This window comes from Physeter macrocephalus, chromosome 13 (assembly GCF_002837175.3).
Source record: "Physeter macrocephalus isolate SW-GA chromosome 13, ASM283717v5, whole genome shotgun sequence".
NCBI classification, from domain to species: Eukaryota; Metazoa; Chordata; class Mammalia; order Artiodactyla; family Physeteridae; genus Physeter; species Physeter macrocephalus.
The window spans coordinates 87,673,347-87,691,240 of record NC_041226.1 but is presented as its reverse complement, the minus strand read 5'-3'; the positions used below and the strand labels follow the sequence as shown (position 1 = coordinate 87,691,240).

At 55.4% G+C, this 17,894-nt stretch overlaps 1 protein-coding gene across 1 annotated transcript; it reads right to left on the bottom strand.

Moving 5' to 3' along the window:
- Positions 1 to 3,976: 3,976 nt before the first annotated feature.
- On the bottom strand, positions 3,977 to 16,181 carry PTGES (prostaglandin E synthase). The gene is made up of 3 exons (XM_028497503.2): positions 15,948 to 16,181; positions 12,376 to 12,458; positions 3,977 to 4,569 (listed from the first exon to the last, which is right to left on the bottom strand). Exons 1-3 carry the CDS (start codon positions 16,074 to 16,076, stop codon positions 4,320 to 4,322), a joined length of 462 nt encoding a protein of 153 aa, XP_028353304.1. The 5' UTR covers positions 16,077 to 16,181; the 3' UTR covers positions 3,977 to 4,319.
- Between the last annotated feature and the right edge of the window lie 1,713 nt (positions 16,182 to 17,894).

Genomic DNA, 17,894 nt, shown 5'->3' with positions numbered 1-17,894 from the left:
TAACCCAGACCCAAACCCCTGTCCCCCTGGAGTGCACATTCTAGAGGGAGAGATGGGCAGTGAAGAAGGTGGCAGGAAGATGGTGTGGGAAGATGGCACGGGGCCTTGCCAGCCTCCTCTGGGTACGGGGAAGCCACCGGAGGACTGGCACACAGAAGCCTCTGGCCCTGGGCGGGGAGTGGACGGTGGGGGCCAAGGGTGGATGGTGGATGCAGGTATCCAGTTGGGAGCTGTTGCAATGACCCGGAGCGTGACCAGGACAACAACTGCGTGGTGAGAATACAGGAAGTTTTAATGTTCTTCTTAGAGCTTTTCTGTAGTTTCTAAAGCTCTGATAGTGACCATTACTTGTGAGTACCTGTAATTTACAGTTTAAAATCTCATCCACCTTTCAGCTTCCAACTCAAAGGATGCCTCCCCAGGGAATCCTGCCTGGATTCCCAGCCACCCGGACAGACACCCCTCTTCTGTGACTGCCCAAGGCCCAGCCCACCTGGAATAAGAAGGGGTCCGTCTTTCCGCCCTAGCCAGCCTGGAAGCCCATTCCTGAGGCCAATGGCCTCCCGGGGACACACACAGAAACCCCAGGACCCCTTAATTCTGTGGGAATTAAGGGGGTCCCCAGGTTCTGTCCCCGCCTCCAGGACTAAAACCAGGCCCCTTTGTCCTCTCATCTTTGCCTGTTCCTCCAAGTCTGTCACGTACCAAGAGCCTGGAGGCTCTTGGAAACCTGCAGCCAAGGAACCCATTAAACGAGGGAGCCCCAGTGGTTCGTTCCCCAGAGGGGCCCTCAGAGGAGACTGGGGAGCCCAGGTGGATAGGGCACACCAGCCATCACCTGTCTTGGGTTTCCTCCTTGGAAGTGTGTGTACTCAGGGCTTCCCTGGTGGCGCAGTGGTTAAGAATCCACCTGCCAATGCAGCGGACAGGGGTTCGAGCCCTGGGCCGGGAAGATCCCACGTGCCGCGGAGCAACGAAGCCCGTGCGCCACAACCACTGAGCCTGCGCTCTAGAGCCCGCGAACCACAACTACTGAGCCCACGTGCCACAACTACTGAAGCCCACGCACCTAGAGCCCGTGCTTCACAAAAAGAGAAGCCACCGCAATGAGAAGCCCGCGCACGACAACAAAGAGTAGCTCCCACTCGCTGCAACTAGAGAAAGCCCGCGTGTAGCAACGAAGACCCAACGCAGCCATAAATAAATAAAATTTATTAAAAAAAAAAAAAAGAAGTGTGTGTACCCCGGTGGGGGCGAAAGGTTCTATAGCATTAGACCAAATTGGCAACATTTTGAGGAGAGGGCCCCTAACTCGCAGACCAGGGCCCTGACCCTGGGGTCTGTGTGACACCCCAGGCTGGCTCTGGGTTTTCCTGCTCACTCAGAGACCAGGAGAAGATACCCCCAGCCACCAGGCCCCAGTCAGGGGCAGCTCCGGTTTCCCAGGCCTGGGCTGGGCCCCAAGGTCCTCGCCTCCCCCCAGGGCTGTGGTTCCGGAGCCCCCAGGCTGCAGGTCAGCGCTGCCCTGCCCCCCAGCACTGCCCACACTTCGCACCACCCCCAGCCCAGGGTCAGGAGGAGGCAGCCCAAGAGGGGGCCCACATCCGGATGGGGTGCGATCCAGGCGAAGTCAGAGGAATTCACCGGTGCCTGAGGTCAACTCGCCGGCGCCCAGGATGGCCTGGGGCGGGGTGGGGGCAGGGCTCCTGGCCAGGCCAGCCCACCTGCACCGTCCCACCTGCTGCGCTCACCTCGCCCGCTGCCCAAGAAAGGGGCGCTGTGGTTCAGCCACAGGGACAGCTGCTCCGGGAAGCCGCCCCCAGCCTTTCCCCATCCTGGAGGGGTCCAGGCCCACCCTGGAAAGACCGCCCGGCTCCCGCCGGCTGCCCCTCCCCGCCGTCAGGCTGCGCCTGCCTCTCCCCGGCCCCTCCAGAACCCGGAGGGGCAGCTGGGCACTGCCCGTGTCCGCTGGGGAACAAGAGCCGCTGCCCAGCTATCAACCTGCCCGTGCTGCCCTCCACACGGCTCCTCGGAAATCCTCTTAGGACCCAGACCCAGGCCACTAACCCTTCACCCCCGTGTCCTCACCCTGGCTCTGAACCCACCCGACAAGGCCCCAAGGCCTTGAATGAGCCCTTTCCGCCCACCGCCCTTCCCCCACTCTCTCCCACACGCGCCCCCTCCACTTCCCAGGCACAAGACCCCAGGGGGCTGAGCTCTGCTCGTCTTTCCTCGTCTTGATTGGACACCCCCCCAAAAGTGGTCTGACTTACCCCATGGCAGGCGAGCTGTCACCTCCCCTAGGAAGCCCCTCCCCAGCAGGGGTTAGAGGCCCTCCCTGTGCCTCCGCTGTCCACCCCCACATCAGGGCACTGAGCACTTGGGAGCTGTCACCGTCTGATGTCCTGCCGTGCCCCCCACCCTGCTGTGGCTCAGTACCTGAGGGGTCCCAGGGGACGGGGCAGGGAGTGAATGATGGGCCAGTGCACAAGGGGCTGCTGTCTCTGCGGTTCTGAGGAGCTGCCCCCTCCATCGGTCCCAGGGTCACATGGTGCCTGTGGGTATCGGAGGCCCTCCTCCCCCGGGTCTGAGCTGGGCACTTTGCCCTCTCAGTCCCTCTTTCCCCAGAAGGGAAAATATTAAAATACAAGCACACATACTGGGTCTGCTCCTCTTTTACCACATCCCAGCTCAGGGATGTTGGACAAGTTACAGCTCCTACCTGAGCCTTACTTTCCTCATCAAAGGGCAGAAATACCTCCTTCCTGGGACGGAGGATCAAGGGGAAAAAAAACTGTAAACGCCACGCTCAGCCGATGCTTAGCAAGCAGCAGGTACTGAACACAGGGACGTGCGCTTTCTGTTTCCAGATGTGCAGCTGCAGCCCCAGAACAGAGGCTCATCTCACCACCAGGAAGCAATGTGACCCATCCCACCTCCCAGCTCGGCCGGGCAGGGGGGCCGACTCGGGTTTCTAGTGAGGCCTGGGGCACCCTGGGTCCCCAGTGAGGCCCCCACTAGGCAGACCCATCAGTCCGCGGGGGGCAGCAGCTCAGGGGCTGCAGGGCTGTGAGAGGAGGCCATGCCCAGGTGCCAGGGGGGCTTCCCTAGATCCTGGAGGAAAGGGGCTGCGCCGGGGAGGGGGTTGGGGAAAAGGCAAGACTTCACAACGGTTAGAGCAGTTCTGGGGAGCCAGACAGGCGGGGTTCAGAGCTGAAGCCACACCGCAGGGAGTCCACCTGGAGCCTCGGTTTCCTCATCTGTAAAAATGGGGTTGACTGACCATCTTACTGGCCCACGGCAGGAGGCGGGAGGGTGTTTCCCAGCAGCCTGCTTGCTTTCTGCATGATTCACCACCCTCGTCTGGGTGGGTCTGCGTGTTTGCCAGAGACTGTGTCTTGTCAGTATCGCCCCAGACACAGACCCGCAAAAGTGTCCGGCGAGCCGGATCCCCAGCCAGCCTGGGCGGCGGTGGATGCCAGGAAGCAGCAGGCAAGGGGCCGAGCTGGACAGACCCTTCATTAATGACTAAAGCCACAGGCTCTTAGAGCAGGAGCCCAGGAGAGACACACGAGTCCCCGCAGGGGCGTACATTTGTGGTTTTCAAGCCTCACAAACACCGAAGGAGTCAAAATTTCCTTTTAGCGGTTGGTCCTTCAAAGCCCATTGTCCTTGAGTGACAACCCTTCGGAGTTAACTAAAGCCTCGGGAAGAGAAGGCCGACCTTACTGTGGGCCCTTCCCATCGGCACCTGTGCCAGAGAGAGAAGGATCCAGCAAAGGAATGTGGCCCAGGGAAGTGTCAACAGGGCACAGCGGAGCACAACCCTTCTCCCACCGTGAGAGAAACTCCCACCCTGCGGGTCCTGGGTCCTCCCCTAGAGGGAACTGGCAGTGGGTCCCCAGGCCCGGACGTTGCTGGGGCTCACAGGAACTTTCTAAAAATGCAGACGCCCAGGCTCCCCTCTAGACCAGCTAAATCAGAGTCTCTGGGGTGGAGGTGAGAAGTCCTTATTTATTACAGCCCTGGATTCAGAGGGTCATTAGGTTCAGAAACCTGAACTGAGTCTCTGCTCGCCCTTCCCAGACTTGGGGAGGAACAGGGAGGGATATTTTTCATGCTCTGTTCTTTAAGTGGAAGGATCTTCTCTCAGTCGTGGCAACCGGTCTCTAAACAGTTCCAATCGGTGGCTTCATCCAGGAATCCAGCTGGTTGCCGGGAAACCAGGCCCCGGGGCCTATCACAATCTCAAAGGGGCACCTGGTCTCCCGGTGGCTCGTGGCCAGGGGTCTGGCGGCCGAGGAAGCGTCAGCGGCTGGTCACAGGTGGCGAGCTGCTTCCCAGACGATCTGCAGGGCCATGGAGGCGCAGGGGAGCTGGGCCAGGGTGTAGGCCAGAGAGCGGGTGGGCGCCCGCAGCTTCCCCAGGTAGGCCACGGTGTGCACCATGCGGCCCAGGAAGACGACCAGGAAGTGCATCCAGGCAACGAAGGGGTCAGGCCCCAAGAAGGAGTAGACGAAGCCCAGGAACAGGAAGGGGTAGATGGTCTCCATGTCATTCCGGTGGGCTCTGGGAAGGCAAGGGGCTGCAGTCAGCCAGGGGTCAGCATTCCAGGAGAATGTTCTGGAAGCTGAGACCCTCCGCCCCGAAAGGCCCCATACCCCTGGGGACCATCTTGGGGGTGCCAGACTCAACGCCAACCATGGCCAAGACAAGGAGGTACCCCAGAGGCAGGGGCGACGGTGACTCCAAGCTTGTGCCTGTGAGCAGCTCAGAAAGCGAAGCCCTGTTAGCAGGCCGGGAGCCACGAAGCGCTGCTGGTTGGTTTTCTTACCAACCCCAGGGCTCGCCGAGACGCAGCCCCTGCCGTGGTCTCCCCTATCTTCCCCTCTGGCCTTGGACACCAGGCAGGAAAAGTGGGGCTCAGTGGGGTTGAGTGAGAGCTGGGGTGGAGCCTAGGTCTGCCTCCAGTCCCTGCTCTTTTATTTATTTTTTTAAATTTTGGCCACGCCACGCGGCTTGCAGGATCTCAGTTCCCTGACCAGGAATTGAACCCGGGCCACCGTAGTGAGAGCGCCAAATCCTAACCACTAGACCACCAGGAAGTTCCCCAGCCCGTGCTTTTCACCACCAAGGCAGGGCTTTTCTGATGCCGTCCTCCCTCCAAATGCAGGTCCCTGGGCCCTCCCCAGCACGATGGGCTAAGAACATGCGTCTGAAATCCACGCCTGGCTCTGTCTTATTCTGCCCCTAAATCTAAGCAAACCCTTCCTCCTCTCAGGGATAATAACAAGTTGCACTCGCTGGAGCCAGCCAATCGCCAGACGGCAGCGAAGCTCTGTTTCATCCGCGCTGTCCTGCTTCGTTCTTTGTTGAAAATAATCAAGTGTGTGAGTATACGTGGTGGTGGGGGGGAGGGGCGGCTGTGTATAACCCCGCCGTAAAAAAATGACCAACAGAGAAAACTCATCCACTTCTGCTAAGAGTTGGTTCACATTTTCCATGACTCCTACTAACGGGCAGCTTCCTCTGTGGACGGTGGGGAGGTCAAGTCCCATAAATTAGACACTGAGCAAATGGCCAAAGCCAGAGATGGCACGTTGGAGGCGCAAATAAACAGGAACGCGATGCCTGGGCCGTGACCTCCCCCAAGGACAGGCCACATGTGTGAGGCACGGGGACGCTTCTAGAACCGAAGCCCCTTCTCCAAGCCTTCCAGCTGGAGTGCATTTCACCAATGCTGCACCAACGGGCCAAGCCCAGCCCAGCAGCCCCTGTGTGGGGACCTGCCGCAGAGTCCTCCTCTTCCCTGCCACTTGCAAGGACCTCAGGCAAGGGCCAGGGTATGTGGATGCTAGGAACTGGGCAGGGCAGAGAGGAGGAGCACTCAGCAACCCAGGGCTGCAGGGGTCTCTGTGGCATGACTAGGGTGGGTGTAGTCAGGGAAGGAGACGTTGTACTGAAGCCTGAATGATGAGGGGTCATCTGTGCAGGGGAAGAACTCTCCAGGGAGAAGGATGGGCATGTGCAAAGGCCCTGAGGTGCGAACGAGCATTGCGCGTTCAAGGCTCAGAAAGATGACCCATGTGGCCGGAGTGTGGCACATAAGAGGGAGTGAGACACGATAAGAGGGGGAGAGGGGCCTCATGAAGCAGGGTAAGGGGTCTGGAATTCAATCCGAGTGTACGAAAGCTCCCATAAACCCAGCAGGGCCTGGATCTTAGGTCAAACTCAGGACACAGCAGTTGGTGTCTCTGTCCCCATATCCTGGAGCCAACGTGAGTCTTCCTTCTCCTTTATTCCCAAAGCTTGACCTTGGGACGCAGCCCCAGGGAAAGCAAGTCTACGGCAGGGCAGGTCTCACCAGCTGGGGGAAATACTGCTGGATACCCAAGTGAGAGAAGCAGGCCCTGGCCGGATCTTGGCTACAGAGATGAAGAGGGGGAACCTGAGGACTGGGGCCATTTCAGTTCCTCAATCGAGCAAGTCCCTTACCTTACCGGGGAAGAGGCAGCAACTGTTGCTCTAAAATCACCCCATGCTATGGAGATAAAGCTGTGTACACCAACATCCCCTAACATGCTATGAGGCAGACACCTTGGAAAACCTATTTGACGTGAAGTCAGTGTGTCCTAGAATGTGGTCTTCCTCCCACAGGTTGACTCATGAGATGGTGCCAGCTGGGCGTACTTTTGTCATGTTGTATATTTCTCGGAAAGATTCAGGAAAAGCGTAACTAGCACGTGAAACCCATTCAATGAGACACTTCTCCTTAAAGTATGTATTTACATTCTAAGAGTGAGTCACTTTTTAGAAAGCTGTTAAGAGGATCGTTGGCCAAACCCCAAAGCACAGGTGAGGGAAAGAAGTCGGGAGACACCAGGCAGAGAGGAGGAGTAAAGATGGGAGGGGCAGCTCTACCTCCTGGCTCCAGCAACTGGGACTAGGGGATTCAGAGGTCACCTTTGAGGGAGGAGAGGTGGCTGGGAGCTGAGAAAGCCCCTCAGCCCCTGACGTGCCCAGTCCCCACCCCCAGTACATTGAAAACTGCAATGGGGCCCCCACGAAGCCACAAGTGGTGCCAAGGACAGGCATGATGCCAAGAAAACTCATTCCTCTCCTCCCCCCCACCCTTACCCCAGGATCTGAATCGAGAGACATGGAGGGAGTCACGTACCAGAGAGATGCTTGGGCAAAATGTGTCATTCCACTAATAACCAGTTTCTTAAGGTAAAAGCCACTCAGAGCAAATTCCCTCTAGACTGGACTTGCATGGCTTCCTGCAGCATTAGGCCTGCCTCTCCCGTCCACAGACAGTGCAACACCGGCTGCATTTTACTGCATCGGGTGACAGGACCGCGGAGGGAGCCCTACAGTTCCGCCCAGGCCTCCTGGGCAGGGACAGCTGCTCGCAGCCCCGCTAGCTCTCTCCTCTTCCCTCACCAGGCTCTCCATCTGCACGGGTGATTTCCTTGAATTCAGGTTTGATATGAGGTGAAGCCTGCTTAGTTTTAAAGGCAGGTTATAAAATAGAGTTAAACCGCGTTCTTGAAAGGAGAGCAGAGCCCATGTCAGATGGCCTGGGCTCAATGGCAGCTTAGCCGTCACGAGCGATGTGGCCTTGGCAAACCCGCTTCTTCCTCTATAGATGCTAGTGCCGCCCTTGGAAGCCTATTGGGAGGCAGAGTGTGTTGGTTCCTATAAAGTGCTTAGAACACTGCCTGGCACTGAGTAGCTTTGCCCCAATTTAGCTGCCATCTTCTTTGTCATCGCCACCATCACCACCAGCCCTGTCCTGGACATGACTGTTAAAGCTAATTTCAGCTCTTGGTTTTGCCAGACTCCCAGCGCCCTCAGATGCCCAGGCCAAATTAATAAACATTTTATTTATAACCCCAAGGGTGCTCGTTAGACCCCTGGCCTCAGGCAAGTCTCTGTCTCTGGACCTCTGTTCACCATCCACAAAATAATGTGTTTGGATGGGGTCTTAAAGGACTTCTAGGGCTGAGATTTTGTGACCCAATCTCCTGACAAACCAGTTCCCTCAGATTAAGTCTCCACACCACACTCCAGATAATCAGAAATATCCCAAAGTTTGGGTCAAGTGTTTGTCTTCCTTCCTCGGGACCACTCAGAGACACACACCTCCGCCGGCCCCACCGAAGTTGCATTCACATAAACTCAGAATCTGGCCCAAACATACATTGCTGGGAGACTTCGATAGGTATCACTAAAAGGACGTCCTGGGTTTCATCATTTTCCTTGAAACCTGGTTCCTGACCTCTCCCAGAGCTGGGTTCACATTTGGGCTCCAGCCTGTGCTAATCTGCAAGGCAGATCTGTGCTCCAAGAACTGAGACCAAAGTGCTTTCCTGTTTGTGCAGAAGGCGGCCCTGGTTGCACTAAAACCTCTGGTCTAATATTTAACTCACTTTTGCTTCCAGGGCATCTCCCGTCAGGTTCCAGCCAGTTCTCCGGTAGCAGATGGCAGGATGTGTGATTCTCTGCACCCTCGAGGTTCCATGATGTTATGTAAAGTCAGGAGGAGTCCTGGGGCCCCAGGAACCCCCAGGTCTGGCAGAGTGAGCCCCAGTGAATAACAGTACATGGAAGGTCACCAATAACACTCACCGAATGAATATAAGACATTATTAGCTAAGAGGTGCTCAAAAAGTGCTGAATTGGGCACTATGTATGATAGCCAGGTCGTGGAAGCAACCTAAATGCCCATCGACAGACGAATGGATAAAGAAGATGTGGTACATCTATACAATGGAATATTACTCAGCCATAAAAAGGAATGAAATTGGGTCACAAGAGAAGCCACCGCAATGAGAAGCCCGTGCACAGCAACAAAGAGTAGCCCCCGCTCGCCGCAACTAGAGAAAGCCTGTGTGCAGCAATGAAGACCCAACGCAGCCAAAAATAAATAAATAGATAGATAGAATCCGCCTGCCAATGCAAGGGACACAGGTTGGAGCCCTGGTCCGGGAAGATCTCACATGCCGCGGAGCAGCTAAGCCCATGTACCACAACTACTGAGCCTGTGCTCTAGAGCCTGGGAGCCACAACTACTGAGCCCGTGTGCCTAGAGCCCATGCTCCACAACAAGAGAAGCCACCGCAATGAGAAGCCCGTGCACAGCAACAAAGAGTAGCCCCCGCTCGCCGCAACTAGAGAAAGCCTGTGTGCAGCAATGAAGACCCAACGCAGCCAAAAATAAATAAATAGATAGATAGAATCCGCCTGCCAATGCAAGGGACACAGGTTGGAGCCCTGGTCCGGGAAGATCTCACATGCCGCGGAGCAGCTAAGCCCATGTACCACAACTACTGAGCCTGTGCTCTAGAGCCTGGGAGCCACAACTACTGAGCCCGTGTGCCTAGAGCCCATGCCCCACAACAAGACAAGCCACCGCAATGAGAAGCCCGTGCACAGCAACAAAGAGTAGCCCCCGCTCGCCGCAACTAGAGAAAGCCCGCGCGCAGCAACGAGGACCCACCGCAGCCAAATAATAATAATAATAAATAAATAAAATAATTAATTAATTAATTTTAAAAATAAAAGAAAAGTTGAATTGGGGAATTCCCTGGTGGTCCAGTGGTTAAGACTGGGGTGTTTTCACTGCTGGGGGGGCCCGGGTTTGATTCCTAGTTGGGGAACTAAGATCCCATAAGTTATGTGGTACAGCCAAAAAAAAAAAAAAAGTGCTGAATTGAATCTCAGCTATTTGAGTATCAGCACTGTAGATGTGTCCTTTTGTTCAGAAATGAAAATTGTATTGGGTGGGTGGAGACATCGTGGCACCACACGGGTGTGTGGTCTCTCCCTGGCATGGTTGCAGCCAATAAAAACAAAGCGTTCACGACCCTATGTAACCACCCCTGTGCCACAAGTAACACCAGTTTTGGTACACAGACCTCTCACCCCTTGGGAGAAGCCAAACACTCCTCTGGGGTGGCTGCTCTGAGCTGGTTTGGCAACCGGCTGCCCGTGCTACTCATCACATCCTTTCCCACTGCCCAGGAGAGCCATGGCAACCAGATGCCATGAGGGTCACCAGTATGGATTCATGTATGGGTGAGGCTTTTGTTCACCAAAGTACAACGAGTGCTTAGCCCAGTAGCTAGCACATAGTCAGTGCTCGTTAAATGTTGAATGAACGGATAGATGGATGGACGGATGGACCTCGTATGAAGGAATATATACTGTAGTTACATTAGAAAGGATGAAATAGCAATGAATTTCACTTTGTACATTACACATTTCTGTAATTTTTAAAAACCACAAGTACATGTTATTTTCAATGGCCAAGAACAAAAAAAGAATCTCTATTATTTATACTACTTGGTCCCACCCATTTCTGCCGGGGATTCATGGGAATGTGACAAGAACTAGGTGAGGGCTTGTGTCTGTCTCACTCCTGTCCAGCTACCCATCCTTCCCACACCCGTCCCACTCCTGCTGACGACCCCCATCCCCTGGGAGTGCCTCCTCCTGGTTCTCCAGCCCATTGGTGTAAAACAGCAGAGAGGAAACTGCCAAAACACCCACCACCGAGACTGGCTACGTGAAATTAACATTTAGTCTCTGATGGAATTTTACACAGCCTTCCTTCCTTCCTTTCTTTTTTTTTTTTTTTGCGGTATGCGGACCTCTCACTGTTGTGGCCCCTCCCATTGCGGAGCACAGGCTCCGGACGCGCAGGCTCAGCGGCCATGGCTCACGGGCCCAGCCGCTCCGCGGCATGTGGGATATGTGGGATCTTCCCGGACCGGGGCTCGAACCCGCGTCCCCTGCATTGGCAGGCGGACTCTCAACCACTGCGCCACCAGGGAAGCCCCTTCCTTCCTTTCTTTCTTCTTCCTTTCTTTCTTTCTTTTTCTCTCTCTCTTTCTTTCTCTCTCTCTCCCTCTCCCTCCCTCCCTCTTTCACTCTCTCTCTCTTTCTTTCTTTCTTTCTTTCCTTCTTTCTGGCCCCACATGTGGCTTGTGGATCTCAGTTCCCTGACCAGGGATTGAACCTGGGCCACGTCAGTGAAAGTGCCGAGTCCCAACCACTGCACCGCCAGGGAACTCCCTCTGCATCCCTTTTTTAAGAATCACTTTTCGAGTAGTATTTACTGACATGGAAAGTGCTCACGCAATAATTAACTGAAAAAAAATCAGAACGCCCAGTTGGGTGTACAATGCACACCTAGTGTTATGAAAAATATTTAGACAGACGACAAAGAGGAGATAGATGAACACGTTAACAGTGACTAGAATTGTGAGTGGTTCCCCCTTTTTACTCTATGCATTTTTCAATATTAACCAAATTGTTTGCAATGAATAGTTCTGAGTTTCATAATAAGAAAAATTGCTTTTGATTGACTGGGGGGTGCTAAGCATAGGAAAAAATGTTCAGCTTCACTCAGAAATGCAAAGTAGGGAATTCCCTGGCGGTCCAGTGGTTTGGACTCCGTGCTCTCACTGCTGAGGGCCTGAGTTCGATCCCTGGTGAGGGAACTAAAATCCCATAAGCTGCACAGCACAGCCAAAAAAAAAAAAAAAACAAAGAAAAGAAATGCAAAGTAAAACTGAAATGTGATGAACATTTTCACCCATCACGTCGGCAAGGATCCACCCAAAAGTGGATACAGAGTTGGCAAGTTGGCAGGGTCGGAGACACGTCTCACACACCAGGTGTGGGACTAGATTTGTGTACCATATGCCAGTATTTCTTACCATTTGATTGCAACCTGCAGTTTTGCTCACCCTGCCGCACAAAGGAAAACGAAAGAGGTTTTGATGTACTCTGTTTGTAGCACAGAAAGACTTAGAGCAGCCTAAACGCCATCGGAGGGTAAGTGGTTGGATCAGCTACAGACCACCTATTTAATAGAGAAATGATGTAAATACTACAGTGCCGATGTAACGAACGAGGCCCCTCTATGGGCTGATATGAAACAATTTCTGTTATGTGAAAAAAGGACAGTATAAATCAGTGGGTAAAGAGTGATCCTTTGGGGGTAAAAAGGAAAAAGCACAGCGTGTGTGTTGTAAATGCAGGAAAAGTGTCTCGGAGAAGATGCCTAAGACATTGGTAACAGCACTGGCCCCTGGTGAGCAGATCTGGGCCGGACCTGCAGGTCAGAGGTGGGAGAGAGACTGAAATTGCACTGAATATCCTTTTCTAACTTTGTCATCCTGAGCCACGAGCACATATTACTTTTCCACGAGTAGCTAGAAATTAAATTAATGAATAAATGAAAACAGTCTAGGAGGATCTGGGAGGCAGAAGACCTAGGCCCCCTGGGCATCCTCCAAGCCCCCGTGTTCAGAAGAGGGCCCGAAAGGACAGGCCGTGATCAGGCTGAGGGCCAGTGGTACTTGCCTGAGACAACGTTCCACATCCGGGTCGCTCCGGCAATACTGGAGGCCTCCGTGTCTCTGAGCGTCCTCGGGGTTGGCAAAAGCCTGGAATAAATCAGCTGAGAATTACTGTTCATGAGATGGACGGCCCAGTCGACTAGGTCCGCGGCGATGCAGGCACATACGTGTCCATTCACCAGCATCCATGAACTCTTACTGTGTACGAAGTGCTGGGGACTCACCGTGAGCAAGGCTGCTACGGACTAAATGTTTGTGTCCCTGCAAATTTCCTGTGTTGAAGCCTAACCCCCAGTGTGGTGCCTTTAAGGAGGCAGTTAGGTCATAAGGGTGGCGGCCCTCTTGAATGAGATTAGCACTTATTTTGTTGTATAGCAGCCTGAAAAGACTAAGAAAAAGGCCCTCCTATCTCTGCTCTTGTGAAGCTCACAGTGTAATGAGGGAATTGCCAACGAACCAGGTGGTGAGTGTTAAGAAACAGAAGACTGGGGCTTCCCTGGTGGCGCAGTAGTTGAGAGTCCACCTGCCAATGCAGGGTACACGGGTTCATGCCCTGGTCCGGGAGGATCCCACATGCTGCAGAGCGGCTGGGCCCGTGAGCCATGGCCGCTGGGCCTGTGCGTCCGGAGCCGGTGCTCCGTGGCGGGAGAGGCCACGGCAGTGAGAGGCCCGTGTACCGCAAAAAAAAAAAAAAAAAAAAAAAAAAGAAAGAAAATAAAAAGAAACAGAAGACTGGGTTTGCTTTGAGAATGTTCACAGGAGACCCAACCAAGGCTGGGGATCAGAGAAGGCTTCTCTGAGGCAGTGACAGTAAAGCTGAGGCTTGAAGGATGCATCAACATTAACCAGAAGAAGGGAGGGTTATAGCAATAGCATACGGAACAGCATGTGCAGAGGACCTGGGGTCAGAAGAAGAGCATGTATGAAGACTGAAAAACCAGCATGGCTGAAGCATAGACAGCAAGGGACAGAGTTCCAAGATAAAGTTGCAGGGGTCAGCAGGGTTCCTGGAGGCAGGACCCTAAGAATTTAAACTTTGAACTAAGAGCAATGAGGGGGTCTTGACGGGTCCCGGTGAGAAACTCAGCTCCACACGGACTAACTGCAGGTTTCTGAACTTCCCTGGGTCTCAGCTTCCTCATCTGTGAATTCCAGATCAAATGAGGTTTATCTACCACAAGGAGAGCAAGGGAGAGAAGTGGAGACGCCCCAGCACAGCGCCAGGACGGCGCTCGCTCGGTGAATTGTCAGTGCAAAACAGGGACTTGAGGTCACACTCAGGTCATTGAAGGTCACACCCGTGGCTCTTGCTCCACTGTCCCCTGCGGGCATCCAGCCAGCCCCACCAACCCCACAGCAAACCTGAATCTCTGTAGCATGTTTTCTTTTTTTTTTTTTGCGGTACGCGGGCCTCTCACTGTCGTGGCCTCTCCCGTTGCCGGGCACAGGCTCCGGACGCGCAGGCTCAGCGGCCACGGCTCACGGGCCCAGCCGCTCCGCGGCACGTGGGATCTTCCCGCACCGGGGCACGAACCCGTGTCCCCCGCATCGGCAGGCGGACTCCCAACCACTGCGCCACCAGCGAAGCCCTGCAGCACGTTTTCTAAACTGCAGATCCTGCTGCTTCTGGTTCATGAGCCCTTGAGATATCTGTTCCCAAGTGCCGGGGTTTTCTTTGTCCTGCCTGGTGGGTCTGCCCCTGCTTCAGCCCAGAGGTGAATGCAACGCTTGTCACGATCAGGATTCCCCAACGCCCAGAATTCTTCTTTGCTGGCCCTTAAGTCATGGAATCACCAATTCTGATGGCCCTGCAGAGTCCGTGGGCCTGTGACACCTTTCACAGGGCCTCGGCATTCAGTGGACAGCTGTCTTGGGTGTCCACAGTCCGTGGGCTTGCTCACCCCTGAAGACAGCATGAATACAAGTTGGCCTGGCCAGGAGCCAGCGGCAGTGCAGATAAAGCCCCAGCGTCGGAAGCATAAGCAGCGCCTCTAGCTGGGGCCGGGGCCAGGCCTCGGGATGCACTCCCACCAGGACACCTATGGCCTGTCATGTTGATTCCAATTGTTAATAAGTAATGAACACTAACACTGGCGAGGCATTTGCTCCGGGCCGGGCGCTGTATTCTCCTGGCACTGCCGTGACCATCCTCAGCTTACAAATGAGGAAATCAAGCCCTCAGACTTGCCCATGGTCCCGAGGCTAATGGGTGGAGAGCCAGAGCCGGCATCCGTCACCTCCCCGTCAGCTCCTCCCTGACTGACTGAACGAGAGGGAAATTCGTAGAGCGGGGAGAACCGAGACAGCCCAAGGGGAGGTTTCCTCCTGCCTCTCCCTACCGACCCGGCAGACGGGCTCCCCAACAGGGTTGCCTCTTCCTTCCCTAATTCACATTAAAAGGAAAGCTCCGGGCCCTGCACGGCCCTGGTGAGAACCCCATCCCCCGCCATGGCAGGGTGTGGGCTCCGGAGCTGGGCACCTGGGCTCAAACCCTGCTGTGTGGCCTTCACAAGAGATGTCTCCTCTCTGAGCTCCTCAGCTGGATGACAAGCTGAATACGCCCCCACCCCGACTCCCACCCCCCGGGGGGGTGACGGGGATTAAAGGCTCCACGGAAGGACTCAGGGGGTGAACGCGGCCGTCCCCGCTTGGTGCCTGTGTCTTGCATCTCAGGATGGGCCAGGGCAGGGAGAAGTCAGCGTGATCCGTGTGCCTCTGCTCCGGGAGTCCTTTCACCTGGGGAGCTGCCCGGCCTTCGGTCCTGCTGCTGAGCTCCTTCCCTCTCCCCAGAGCCCACCCCCGGCACGGCACGGTGCGGGGGCCGGCCTTGCCTTGCCTTGGAGCTGGACACAGGGGCACGGTCCCTCTGAAACACCTGGGGGGATGATCAGCGGTACCCCTGGGCTTCTCTGTGTCTAACAGGACGGCTGCTGCCGCTTTGCTGCCTCTGGCTGCCCCGCGGGCTGGCGGCCGCCCTGGAACAGGTCCACCCGCCCCCACCGGCTCAGATCTTGGCGTCTCTATTGCTGTTTTGGCTCCGGGACTCGGATTGGCGGATCGGTGGGGGAAATTCCTCCCCGAGAACTTCAGCGCAGCCTGGCCGAGACCTGGCCCCTGGAGGGAGGCCGCGGTGGGTTTGGGAGCGACCTTGCCGGGCGAGTTGGGAATTTCCACTGAAAGGCTTCTCTGGGCTCCTGTTTTGCCGGTTCCCACCCCACCCAAACATCAGCTCTCCGGTGCGGGAAGCCGCCAGGTCGGAAGGAGGCTGAATGCTGCCTCGCTCCACCCTCTGGGACCTGCTTCTCTCTGAGCCGCCGGCAGAGCTCAGGGGGACTCGTGGAGTCTTGCTGGGCCGAGAACTCACCTGGTGGCACAGCAAATGGTAAACGCTCTTGAAACAGAGGGAAAGGAGGTGCGGGCCCCGCTGAAACCGAGGGCCGCAGAGAAGCCATCCCGAAGGGCTGGGAGAGGCACCTGGCCCCGAAGACATCTGGGCCAAGGGTCCCGTCCCCAACCTTCCCGGCGGCGGGAGAGGGGAGCGCACGCGGGGCTGGGGTCCCCGAGGGCGGCACGTACCTTCTTCCGGAGCCTCACTTGGCCCGTGATGATGGCCACCACGTACATCTTGATGACCAGCAGCGTGCTGCAGAGCAGGAAGGCAGGGAGCACCCGGCCGCTCATCAGCTCCAGGCCGGGGGGAGGCATCTCGGCGGTGGCGGCGGCGGCGGCAGCTCCGGGAAAGACAGCGAGCGGCTGCGAGCTCGGGCGCGTGGCTCCGTCTCCGAGGGCAGGGAGGGGCGGGGAGAGCACGCGGGAGGCTTGTCTGCACTCGGCACCCGCCCACCTCCCAGCAGCCGCAACTTCTGCCCCAGATGCTGGGAGAAGCAGAGAGCGGGGGTGGGGTTGGGGGTGTCCCGATCGGGCCCCTGGCCCCGCCCCACCCCTCCCTGGCAAATCCTTAAACACTTTCTAATCAGTTTCCTCAATCTGTCAAGTGGGGGTTGCATGGCAGTGCCTGTCTTCAGGCCGTGCAACAAAGCCAGGAGCCTGGCAGGACCTCCACAGGTGGCAGAGAGTCACTGATGTGTGGCCACCGCCCTGAGGGTCGGGGTGTGAGAACCAAGCTATCTGTCCCCACATTCAGCCTGGACACTTGGGCCACCGCCAGACCTACACTGATGTGACTTTGCTGAATAAGTGCCTCTCCTCCCCCTGCCCCCAAAGATGTCTACATCCCAATCTCCAGAGCCTGTGAATATGTTACAGAACATGGCAAATGGCCTTTGCAAGGACTAAGTAAATGTCTTAAAATGGAGAGATTATCCTGGATTCTCTGTGAATGCAGTTGAATCAGAAGGGTCCTCCTAAGAGAGAGGCGGTAGAAGTAGCGGGAGAAAAGATGTGAAGACAGCAGAAGTCAGAGAGGAGAGAAGATGCTACACTGCTAGCCTTGAAGGTGAAAAGGAAGGTGCACCAGAAAACGCAGGTGGCCTCTAGGAGCTGGACAAGACAAGGAGACAAATTCTCCCCCGGAGCCAGCCTTGTGGATACCTCGACTTTAGCCCACCGAAATTGATTTTGGACTTCTGGCCTCCAGACCTGTGAGAGAACAGATGTATGTTGTTTTATGCCACTAAATGTGTGTTAATTTGTTACAGCAACTGTAGGAAACTAACTAGCACAGTGATCTACTGTCTTTTTTAGTATCACTTTACTTTTCCAGGAGACTCCCAGGCAAATGGTTTCATCGTTGATTACAGGAACTTCCCCAAAGAGCCAGCTCTTCGAGAGAAGAAAGCATCCACAGCTTGTGATCCCTTTGAATCCCTTGCTTCAAAATCCTCTCCCTGTTGTGTCCTCCCCTCCCCTTGGCCCCCTTCCCCAGGTCTGGGGTGGGTCCTCGGTAGAGGCAGGGATCTTACCCCTTTAGTTTTGCCAACACGGCTTTTGCTCCTGCTTGCAGGGGCAAGCTGGGGAAATGGGGAAGAGAGAAAAATCAGTTTCCGGTGCCCACTCCAAACTTGGACCTGCCCAGAGGGACAGCAGTGTCAGTCTTGTTACCTGAAAACTGGGTTCGCCTCCTGGTGGGAGTTGATCCAAAAGACACCCGAAGCCAAAGTTGGGGAGAAGGAAGGATCTATTACTTGCAGCAAGTAAGGCGAACACCGGGGACCTTTCCCAAAGCGGTGTCTGTTAACAGCAAAAGTGGGGAAGTTTGAAGCTGAGGGTATATGCATATGCATAGAGGGGCTTGAGCAGAGGAGACTTCAGCATAGAATTGGGGCAGAGGTCAACCGCGTCCAAGCTTTAGGTGATTGAAGTCACGAGGGTCAGAAAATGTCATAGTCACCGTCCGGTAGGTTTCAGTAGATCTGGTGGTCGGGCGCCCGAGGCGGGTGTTTAAACTCTGCAAAACATCTCCGGAAAGTGCTTCAGGCTATTGAAGCGTCACTGAAACAGAACCAGGAGTTGTTTTTGTTTTTTTGTTTTTTTTCCAGAACCAGGAGTTTTAACAACTGATAA